Source organism: Miscanthus floridulus, chromosome 19 (assembly GCF_019320115.1).
Source record: "Miscanthus floridulus cultivar M001 chromosome 19, ASM1932011v1, whole genome shotgun sequence".
In the NCBI taxonomy this organism is placed as follows: Eukaryota; Viridiplantae; Streptophyta; class Magnoliopsida; order Poales; family Poaceae; genus Miscanthus; species Miscanthus floridulus.
In genome coordinates this window covers 42,056,450-42,068,839 of record NC_089598.1, presented here as the reverse complement: position 1 = coordinate 42,068,839, position 12,390 = coordinate 42,056,450, and the positions used below count along the sequence as shown (strand labels likewise).

Sequence of the window (12,390 nt, the reverse complement as noted above, 5' to 3'; positions counted from 1 at the left end):
AGGCATCGATACATCCATGCCCGCATCCGTTCTTGCTTCGGCTCATCCTTGAGCTCTTCCCGAATACTCTCACCCTCTCTTGGTATTGGTTTACCTACTGTCCTACCCATTGGCTTTTGCACACAGTCTTGATGACAGGTGCTCACTGTCAATGGCTTTCTCTGTCGTCCTCTATGTCACTAGAGTGCTCCGCCTTATCATATGCTAGGTTGCAGGGACCTTGATCTCCTCCTTTGGATCTCCTCGTTCTCCTCCTGATGGTGGTCCTCCCTTCTTTGAGTCTTCCTCCCCCAAAGAGCGTTGGTGTGCGTCGGTTGGTCCCCAGATAATCTTATAAGGCGATGTGACTCACAGCTGTTGCCTATTGGCTCTGACCCTATGCCTTCCAGTCTCCTGGCTGTTGTCTATCAGATCTGACTCAATACCTTATATCTACATGTGGATTAGAGCTCTTCAGAGTCTGTCATTGGTGGTGACACACGTCAGTGTCGTAGTGGTTGTACTCGCTCAAGTTGTAGGCTGAGCTGGTAGCTAAACCATGTTGTTTTGTTGTTGTTTCTTTTTGTGCTGTGATATATCTCTCCCACTTGTCTTGTAGTCCTTTGGCCTTCTAGGGTCGCCCCTGTATTAGGTGCTCTACACCCTCCATTCCCAACTTTGCTAGTATCAGTGGAAAACTATTCAGGTGGGAACTTTTCGTCCCTCCCAATGACATCTTAAAAAACAACAGTGACGTGTTTCTGGTCCTGTGAGAAACCAAGAGAGATAAATTGGATGCTTGATTGCAAATTTAAAATATAGGACTCAATTTAAACTATTACTAGACAAACTATAAACTACTACAGTGAGACAATACTACAATACCCATTTCTACAATTGGTCAAAGGGCAATAATAGAGGCGGGCAAGCCACCTGATATATGACTCCCTATGCTTTTCCTTGGGCCAGCCGCGCCACCACACCTCATGACTTGCACTCGACCATGCCTTGGCTAGCTGACCTGCACTCGCTGACGCGCTCAGGTTGTGCCTTGCCCTCGACCTACCACACTGCTACTCTTGGACCATGTATCATGCTTGACCACGCCCGGGTCACACTGCTAGGGTTAGGGCGGAGAGGATGGTGCTATTCGGTCGAGTGAAATAGGATGGATTGGAGTGCTTGAGTGGGCTAAGGTTGTCGTTATTATTGGCACGGGGTACCCTCACCACATGGAAAATAGTATAAATGGGACAGAGTGGGCTGAGCATACTAAACGGGTGGCCCAAACCGGATGGGGTACCTCAAGTAACTTGTTGTGGCATTGACTTGACAAACTTAGAAGCCAATCAATCTGTAAAGATTCATTCATATCCATCTCTTATTTCCTTGTAACAAATTAGAAAATTATTGGATATGATTAGGGTTACTCGATGTAAACACTACCCGCGAATTATATATAAGGAGGGGTAGGTTTCCCTGCTTTGTGAGACGAGCTCTTATAGCAATCAACCTTTAGAGCAACATCAGCACCCCTTTAGCCCAAACACATAGTGCATAGAGAAACAATATTATCCACTAATGTAGGGTGTCCCATGATGAAAAAGGGGATCCTGATTTTTTGTCGGGTGGAGGTAACTATCGATTTGATGGAGATGCGATGTACAAATCCGGCTTCATATCCAAAGACCCAAACCCTACAACCTTAGCACCACATCTCCTCTAGTTATCAAGCTTCTCACTCTACCATGTTGACCTCGTTGAGAAGGCTAATCTCTACCCACGAATCGAAGAAACCAATAACTTGAAAGAATGTAATCTGAATGAAGTGATAGTTGCAGATATATGATTAAGCACTAGAAGTTTGGGTCTCACAATCTGATAAACAACAACTATTCAATGATGATTAATCTAGAAAACCCAAACCCTAACATGGGCAGTAGGTACTAAATATATAGTACAAGGGACATCCAAGGACCGCTATTCGTGTCCCTAACGACCTAAAGACGGTGATGCAAGGATGTTCACTTGTTTCAATGATTCTAAAGGAAATTTGATGTTGGACTAGTGCGAATGGAAATTTTATCTTCTTAGCTTTACATGCATAGGTAGAACATCTAAATTGGAGTCCATATGTGATCTGGACGTCCGTTTTAGTGCGCGCTACTCCTGCCATCCGAGATGGACTCGAACTTGATATGGATTGGGCCTCCAACTTGTCCTAGACACCCATGCTGGTCTTCTAAGGTGGTTTCCATGGATGAGGATGTCCTTGGGCATCCTTGGGCTGTTCTCCACATGGTTGGTGCAAGCTCCCAACCTACTTGGGCAAGTGTCCCAAGGCTGATTAACAGGCCATGATGATGTTGTAGCACCCGATAGAAACAACAACAGCTTGTTATGATGATATTGAGGTGGGATTAGATCTATTTCAAAACTTATCAAACAAGTTTTTCATCAAGTGCTCATTGACCTCAATCGCCCTCTGGATGAATGAGTTATGGTCTATCTAGTGAAGCACCGTCGTACTACCGACGAATCGAATGTTGGGCTGTGATGAGCTTGGAATCCAAGATCAGTCTTATGCATTGTGTATCCATGTCCCATGTGCTATAGAGGCCATAGGAAGTGCCTTTCCAAATCATCATCATCATTGTTCCTAAGTATATTGAAAGTATTGACATTAGGTAGCATCATTCTTATTTATATCATTATACAAATATAGAAACGAGTTCACCTTGTATTCAATGGTTGTATTTGTCTTGTCCTCATCACCCCGTACCTAAACTAGTATAAATCTGTCTCTTGTGCTACGCCTCTAATTTCCTATAAGCAAAACATTGATCTTGTTGGACGCTAAATCGAGCAATAGTTTTTGTGACAGGTAGGGTAAATTTGTGCGTAGATTCATTTTTGGGTTTCAGATAATGGGCATCATCTTCAACATTCACAACCTCGATGCTTCACTCTTGGCACATCATGATCTCCTTCGGCAGCTTAGACTTTGTCGCAAACCAACTTGGCGACAACTAGTGTACAATCTCTTGGTGTGCGCAAGCACAGATAGCATGGAGGTATGCAAACCTCAATAAACACTAGGACTAAATCTGGAGGAAGCACTAAACTGACCTCTAACTGGACTAAGCACTTTGCAAAAGATTCTTGCTGATTGCATAATATGTCCTTAAGCACTTTTGGTGCTACATCACTAATTGATGAGCCTCAACTCACTAGCAACTTCCCTTAGATCTAACACACTTCATTTGGCCGATTGGGGGGCTAGCCATTAGCTTTGGACTGCACAAAACCAGTGAGTGCTGGAGAGCTCCAGTGACCCCAATCGGAGAGTTGCAGTGCTTGCCATGTAGACTAGTTGTTAGCCAACCTTTGGAGAGCCTAAGCTTTGGTGCACCATAAGAGAGTTGTGGTGAATGTATCACCTCCACTGTGTCTCCAACACCTCTTTGTAACTATACTTCAATACACTCTAATCTTCATTTCTTTGTGTCTTTTCGTGTGGGCTTCTTCCACTTGGTCTATTGGACTTCTTGCTTGTTTTCTAGGTTATTCAATGTTGATCACATGAAGACTACTGTAGCATTGTACAAATCCATCCTTGGATCCATAGGACTAAAACCTTGTATACTAGCAAACAATGTTAGTCCAATGGATCATGTTATTACTCAATCACCAAAATCACTAAATGGCCCTAGGTAGGTGCATGCCATTGTCCTCACTATCGCCCTCTTTTTGTGATTGATGACAACACAACTAAAGAAAGCAAAAAAATAATACCAAAATTGAGACTACCTACTTACTTCGATGTAATGTACATATGAGCAATATCATAAGAAATCAATTGAAATGCAAAAAAAAACCAATTTGAACTACCTTACCTTGCTCTTACCAATTATATTTGTCCCCCCTTTATCTGACATTATAGGCATAAGCTTCCCCTTGCTCCATAATCCACTTCTCCCTTTCTAGAACCAATCTCCCTCATCTTACTTGTAATCATCAGAAAAATATGAAAATCTATGATTTTTCGTGCTTTTGGTATTTACTATTTTATGTGCTTGATTTGGTTCGCAAATTCTTCACCATTGGAATCAAATACCAAAAGAGCAAGGCATTTGTAGTACAAGGGAGCAATTATTATGATCCTTTGATTTTGAGTGGAGTGGATCACAGTACTTGACTCTGACATTACCTAGGTTAAGCCCCCCCCCTAAGTGTATGCATACATATAGTGAAAGCCAAAACATATGTATTACTGAGACTCCCGCCAAACAATTTGATTATTATTTCAGCTTATGCTGACGCCGGCTTCATAACTTTGAAACTAGAAAAATCAAGAATAAAAAAAAATCCACATGGTATGATGATTATAATTGAGGAGTCTGCTATATGGGGAAACACAATTAAGCAAGACCGCTAGAAAATCTTTATTAGTTTGGTTATTATAAAAAATTCAAACATGATACAAAATTGTGAAATATAAAGAATCACAGAGCTGTGAAAGAATATGTTCCAAGGATAAAAAGAAAAGAAATAGAAACAGAAAACGGAATGAAAGGAGAATAAAACAGAAAATAAAAAAAAACATAAAGGAGGAACATGGATTATGATTGGGGCACTCGACATTACCACGCAGGCTGTGCGTGGCATACCCGCTCATGCGTAGGCGACGTAAGGACAACATATAGGTTCGATTTAGAGGAAGGATTTTAGCGTGCCGTCTCTGCTTTATCTCGATCATGTCAGAGCCATATTCTTCGGCAGCCTCCATAAATAACTGTATTAGCAGTTTGCAACTTAACTGATTGCTAACACACTAGTGACACTACGCGATTTAATTATACTGACCATCTATCAACTTCCAACCATAATTTACTTAATGCATCATTGCGCACATGAACTGTGGACAGTACTATGGAACAACAGTTAATGCTAGCACACTACCAGTCTATCAACATGACAAGGAAAAGAAAAGTACAGAAAATCAATCCTTAAGTATGGTTGGCAAGTAAGAGCAAATTCAGTGTTGGTGTCCACTCTGATAAACAGTCACATCTGTTTTGCCGTTTTAAACTCTCTCGCCCTCTGGCCAGTCCTCTCGATTCTCACCACCGTCACATTGCTCCACCTACAAGCTGCAGCATGAGTCCATCGATTGATATGTGCCTCAAAATCGTCTACGAAAAGATTGTAGACAATTTCCTCCTGGTAGTCGCTGTACCACTCACCATTGCCGCAGCTACTATTGCGATGGCAAGACTCAAGCCTAACGAGTCCACAGATCGAATTCAATCCTTCAGTCATCCACAGATCTTGTCAATTTTGTTGTTCTTGGCTATCGCAGTGATCGCATATTACATGCAGCGCCCACGCATGGTGTACCTCGTCGACTATGCTTGCTTCCGCACCACATATAACTACCGTGTTCCCTATGCCGCTTTTGTTGAGCATGTCCGCCAAGTCAGCCATTTCAGTGAGCGTAGCGTCCGTTTCCTGACACGCCTACTCGAGCGATCAGGCCTTGGAGAGGAGACATGCCTTCCTACAGTGGGCCAGTACATTAAACCCTATAAGTACTGCACGTTGGAGGCTGCTCGCGAGGAAGCTCAGCTCGTCGTCTTCTCAGCCATTGACGATCTATTTGCCAAAACGAACATTTCTCCTCTCGCCATTGACATTCTGGTCGTAAACTGCAGTGGATTTAGTCCGACACCAGGTTTCCCCGACATGATCATGAACAAGTACAAGATGCGTAGTGACATCCGCAACGTCCATCTATCTGGAATGGGGTGCAGCGCGGGTTTAGCCTCCGTAGACCTCGCCAAGAACCTTCTGCAGGCCATGCCGCGAGGGGCACGGGCGTTGGTCGTGTCAACAGAAACTCTCACACCCAACTACTATTTTGGGAACGAGAGAGCTATGCTGCTTCCATATTGCTTGTTCCGCATGGGCGGAGCTGCAGTGCTGCTTTCAACATCACCCTCAAAGGCCCGTTTTCGACTCAAGTATGTCGTTCGGACACACACTGCAGCAGACGACAAGTCATACCAGTGCATCTATCAGAAAGAGGATGACATGGGAAACAAAGGGGTGGATCTCTCCACGGATCTCATGGCCGTTGCTGCCAGGACGCTCAAAGCCAACATCACCACCATTGCGCCGCTCGTCCTTCCAGCCTCCGAGAAACTCTTGTTTGCAATGTCCTTCGTATCTACGAAGCTTCTCAGAATGCGGACCAAGTTGTACGTGCCTAACTTCCTCACAGCGTTCGAGCATATTTGCATCCATGCAGGTGGGCGTGCAGTGATTGATGAGATCCAGCGCAGCCTAGGCCTGTCAGACGAGCATGTTGAGTCATCCAGGATGACACTGCATCGATTCGGCAACATATCTAGCAGCTGCTTATGGTATGAATTGGCATACATCGAGGCTAAGCGCCACATGCAAAAGGGTGATCGTGTATGGATGATTGGATTTGGTTCTGGATTCAAGTGCAACAGTGCAGTATGGGAGTGCATCGTTCCACAAAATAGTGAAGATGGGCCATGGGCTAGGTGCATCCATCGTTATCCAGTACATGATCCTTAATTATTAAGATCCACAAAACCTGTTGTACTAATTAATAAGTATGGATAATTAAATGCTCCTGATTTCTACCAATCCCCCTGCAACATAATTAAGACTTCCCCTCTTTCTCCTCTTTCTACCTTTTTCAAAGCTCTACTTGCGCACTTGATGATTATACTAAATCCATCAGTAGCTATTTGGTATCCAGCATATTTCCACTAGCTATTTAGCTGGAGATGAGGATACTTATATTAGTGGTCTTGGTTTGTTGGTGCACAAAGCTTCAAAAAGCAGATATGGTTGTTTCTCTCCCCCTATATTATATTTATTTGGATCATGTCAAAATTATGGAACAAGCCAAGAAAGGATGACTACACAAGTTGCAATTTTAAGATTTTGAATTTATGTATGACTTATTTTTGTTGTTGTTTTTCTTTGGTACATCCGACTCTATGATGATTTATTTATATGTTTCATTGTTGGGATATGTGCTAGTACATTGTAATAATTTTAGCCTGATGTATCTTTATCAGAAGATGTCTGAAGCCGAAAATGCTCTATTATCTTAAAAAAACAAGGTTGAAGGTGTAATGTAGAGCTAAAAATTTCCAGCACAAGGAATGCACCAACCGCTGAATTTCATATTTCAATTAAAGGTGGTACCATAAAAGGCGCACCTAAGTATCAGCTTGTTAGAACTAAAGAACCTACAAGAACTAACAAACCTAATGGTGATGAAATCTAAGACATATGTTTGGATCTCATTCTCATAGTGAGGATCTAGATTCTAGATAGTGAATGTAGAATATGGATCCAGTACTAAAAAATGAGGGGTGTTTGAATCTCATTTGATTATTGCCTATGCATAGTAAAAATTTCCAAAAAGTAGGTTTGAGGTAGATAATTGGATTCTACACTACTAAAAAAAACATTTTCGCAATAGCATTTTCACCAACACTTTAGTAAAAACTGTTTGTGATAATATTTCTCCACTAGTTTATAATAGAGCAACCATGAAAATCAGGAGTTTTTTCATCCAAAGGTTCGTATCACAAACCATTGGTGAAAATGTTTGCACTATATCTATCTCCATATATAGAAGCCCATTTGACCCATCTTGGCCCGCTAATATAGCCTCGAACTATATAATTTGAAAAACCCTAGGACCTCCCACAATCCCACCACATCTAGCCCCACCTCCCTCTGCGTCGCATCTCTCTTTCCTCACCATGTCTTGGCTCTGCTCCCTTCCCTCCGCCTCCAACTATGTTGGTATTTCTTATGCTTAAGTGAATAATTCCACAAGCGCACAGAATACTGTTGTAGCATTTCACTGGCCAAAGAATATCATATTTATCCTCAGGGAAACAATGGCCAAAAAATATTATAGCTAACCATGATGTATCTACTAACTAATTCTACCAACTAAACCAAAGTGGGGGTAACGATAATAATAAGGTAGTGTGATACACAAAAGTTACACTCAAGAAAGGTAAGGTGAAAGCATAACTAAGTGGGAGGACAAAGAGTGAGGTAGTTTCTTAACTAAGTTCTTCTTTATCACAAAGGTTCTTTCTTAACTATAACTTAGCAATATAACAACATAACAAGATTAATCATCACACACCAAGCACTTCAGAGCTCTGTTTTGGTCAAGCACAGCAAAAGATGACTTTTGTGCCATTGTAGCTTTGGGCCCTATGCTTTAAAAACTTGCACAAACACGTGGTGGACTATAGACACTAGATGGGGCTGTCACCACCCACTAGCTACCACACATCTAGGGGGCAAGCCGCAAACATGGGTAAACTTTAGTCTAAGCCCCATGCTTAAACTAATGAATACTACTCTAGTTTCCAATTGGAAGATCAAACTTGAGCACTAAATTAAGAGCGGTGAACCCATGCAAGGTGTGAACACTACTCTAATGATACTAAAGATATACTACTTAGACTATACTAAGGAAACCAAAAGTATTACTACAACAAAAGGAATAGTAAAACTTACACTAAGTAAGACATGTGAATAAACAAGATAATAATATATTGCATACATAAAGTCTAATAAGGAAGGTAAGATATAAGAGCCATCTCACCTTTCTAGAGACCAAGGCTAGCTCCACTCCACCTTTCCTAAGACTAAGGCATAGCTCCACTCACTCTAACTCCCACTAACACTAACACTAATACTACATCTTGAGAGAGTGGAGATCTTCTTCTTGTGGCGTGTTATAAGTGAGGTGAGGGGTTCTATTTATATCTTGGATTGAGGTGACTTGGGATAGTGGAGATGCTTGTTGGTATTTCTTAAAGTTTAAAGAAAGAATCCTCAAGCGTACGGAATTACCGTTGTAGCTTTCACCCAAAATTATTCAGGGTATCGTATTTTCCACAGGGAACAGAGGTATTTCTTCTAGATAATCCGTCCAAGGACAATACAAGGATAGCTGATGAGGGTAGAGATGGATTTCTATGGCTTTAAGGTCTATGGATAGATAAACTCTACTTCTACTTGCTTACTTTGCGCACCGGTGAACACCTGGTCTGCCAAGCGTTGCCGGCCTATGGCTCTACGTTGAACCTGAACGTGGGGGATTACAAGGGATGGATAGGGCTGTCACCACCTGCCGCCTACCCCTCAACTATGGGAAACGAGACAAACGAAGGTAGCCTCTAACCTAGACACCATGTCTATGTTATCGATACTACTCTAGTGTCCACGTAGGGTTATCCGTCTTTATCAGGGCCCTCTACTAGAGTATTAGCTACGAGAGCGGATGATGAACCCGCAAACAAGTAAAAGTATAGCTTAACTAATTAATAGATGTCACACCCAATTTTAAGGATAAAATTGAATGCACCAAACTCATGTGTGCCCAGGGATTAGTCACACACACAAGTTGACAAATTATATAAAGTATCATAACAGTGTATCTTACATCACGATTAATAACATCACATTGTCTTACACAACACAGTGGAAAGTAAAAAGATAGCTCTCTCGTGGAAGCTCCAACACAGGGACGGTCGACTGGTTGACCATAAGCCTAATAGTCCTCAGAAAACTCCTCATACACGTTGTCATATGTTACCCATCTGGGATTTTTATCCAAATATTGTAAGTAAACAAGCATAAGTACTTCCTGTACTTAACAAGATAACATGGGGTTATGAAAGCTCAAAAAGGATGACTCTGGTTTACTGCAGTTAGCACTTTTAGTGAGTCAAGATTTTATCATCTACTATTATCAAGTTATGCTTAAGCTCCCGTTTAAACCCACATAATCGGGTATCAAAATCATTTGGATCATATTATCATCGTATACCATCATAAATGAACCTCAATAATTAACCAGTTATTCTGTGAGTTTTCTGGGCTGGTCGTGACCGTGAGCACGGCTGTTATAACAATTTGTAACCCTCTGTAGAGGTTGTGCACATTCACCGTGAGTCGTGATTCTCTTATGCCCGGGTTAATTACTCCCATATCACTGCCAAGGTGAGCGGGCGGGGTATACTATGAAGCCATTTCATAGGTTTCTCTAACAAGTTAGGGCCGCTAGGTTTCCTCGGTAGGTAGATGTAGGAACCCCCCTTTCCTATGGCACAAATACTTCACGGCTATACACATAAGAACAGGGGCAGTCCTATACCCAACGTGGCAAGCCCCTTTTGCGCCATAAAGGTAACCTCTAACAAGCTAGAAAAGGTCCTATTACTGAGCTAAAGTCAGAGCCATGTGACTCTCATGGTTGCACTGCCAGTCCCAGCTTTTGCCGACAGATAAGTCCTTATTGAGGGCCGAGAGCAACATGATCGAAAGTCATTTGCTCCTTCGCCCTATAATTCAATTGTTTAAAAGTCAATTTTACCTTTTTATTTCGTAGAACCATTATTTCATTATGTAGATTATGTATAGTTACATTGAGCGCTAGCAAACTACCCATATGCATATAACCCGTAGGAGAATCAAGGAACAGGATAATCAATCACTAGGATGTCCTTACGGGTATCAAAATTAGACACATGCAAATGAGTAATTAATAAATGGTGAGTAGGCATCAAGGTAGATCCCATGCTATACTTGCCTTGGTTAGCAAACTCCTGCTGGTCCTGCTGGTCATCGAAGAATTCTTGGTCTCCAACGTTCTCCTCACCGTCTGAACGCGACCAACACGGCAACACACAACATTCCAAAGGCATTCATGCAAAGCAAACAATCCTATAATTAGAACAGTACACCAGCAGTATAGAAAATAAGATAAAATGTTTATGAAAAGAATCTATGTCTCGCTACGATCACGTCAACGCAAAGTTCACGAAAATCGGAGCTAAAACGCGAAAGTTATGAATTAAACGGGGTTTCCTATAGCAATTTATTTAATTAAACCTAACCATGAAATTTAAAAGTTGCAAACATGGTTAACAGTGGTACTAACATGTAGAGAACTTTATTACGAATCTAACGCAATTTGAACGGGTTGATTCGGAGCTAAAACGACGATTTTATAAGCAAAACAGTGCAATGGCATTTCTGTAAATACTAAAAACGTATTTTGGACTAAAACAATATATTTTACGTTTTCAAAAGGAGAAAGCGTACTCAGGAAATGTGTTATGGACTACGGGTTAGGATTTAGAAAAGCTCAGGGACTCCTTAGCAAAACTGCCACGCGAAGGGGTACCGGCTTATGTGAGCCGTTGGATCATGGATAGGTGGTTCATATTAGATGGGAGGGAGAGAAAAGGGTGGACGCCGGCCGGGAATAGTGCGGCCGCGGCGGCTCAGCCATGGCCGGCGGCAAGGACTCGCCGGCGCGATTGGTACGGAGGCTACGGGCCACAGTTTGCCCATCCGAGAGCACCGGGGGAGAGCGGGGGTTCATGTGACCTCGGTCAGGCCGAGAAGGCGGCCAGAGGAGAGGGCCGAGGTGGCGGTCGCCATGGCCGGTGGCCGGAAGCTCGTCGACGCATGCGGTTAGGGCTCTAGAAGCCATGAAAATCGAAAGTAACGGCACGGAGAGAAAGAGGGAGGCAAGGGGATTCTCACTGCGGGGAAAATAGAGGCAGAGGTGGCTCGGGGATGGCTGTCCGCGCGAAGGGGTGGACGGTGGACCTTGGCGCCCTTCGGCATGGTAGTTGTGGCTTCCTTGGGCACGGCGAGCGCAAAAAAGGAGCGGGGGAAAGCAGCAGGGGGAGCGGGGAAGCCTCGGCTTGCTTTTTGTAGAGGCCGGTGCGGGGAAGGACGCTCCCACGTCTGGAAGGGGCGCGGCGGCGGTTGCGCTTGACCGAGCACGGCGGTTGCGGGAGGTGGGGAAAGGCACTGACGGGCGTGGCCGGGTCGTAAGCGGCTGAGAGGGAAGGAGGGCACGGTGGCGGTTGCCCGCGTGGTGCTGGGCTGGCGCGGCGGCGGTTGCTGGGCCGGCCCAGGAAGGAAAAGCAGGAGAAGGGGAAAGGAGGGGGCGCGCGGGTCGGCGGGAGAAAGGGCCTGCGGGCCAAAAACTGGAGAAGGGAAGGGAAAAAGTATTTCCTTTTCTTTTTATTTTCCAATTCCATTTCCAAATGATTTTTGGATCCTTTTGAATTTAAATCAAAATCACTCCACATATTAAATACAATGCTCCAGCATGAGTGCTTCAACATGTATATATCCTTATGATTGATTTTTATTTCCCAAAAATTGTTAATTTCCTATATTTGAATGCACACATAATTGCATAAATAAATCAGATTTATCTATTTTGAAATAATGCCAATTTTAGGGTGTTATAATTCTACCCCCCTTAAGATGAATCTCGTCCTTAATAGTAAGTTCTTCTGAAGGAAT

At 43.0% G+C, this 12,390-nt stretch overlaps 1 protein-coding gene across 1 annotated transcript; it reads left to right on the top strand.

The window, feature by feature from the left end:
* The first annotated feature begins 5,118 nt into the window (after positions 1 to 5,118).
* LOC136528872 (3-ketoacyl-CoA synthase 6-like) lies at positions 5,119 to 6,657 on the top strand. The gene has a single exon (XM_066521869.1). It carries the CDS (start codon positions 5,140 to 5,142, stop codon positions 6,583 to 6,585), a length of 1,446 nt encoding a protein of 481 aa, XP_066377966.1. The 5' UTR covers positions 5,119 to 5,139; the 3' UTR covers positions 6,586 to 6,657.
* Positions 6,658 to 12,390: the final 5,733 nt, after the last annotated feature.

What these genes read in the sequence shown, in the direction of transcription:
- LOC136528872 (XM_066521869.1), top strand. Translation starts at nt 5,140, where the DNA reads ATGAGTCCATCGATTGATATGTGCCTCAAAATCGTCTACGAAAAGATT.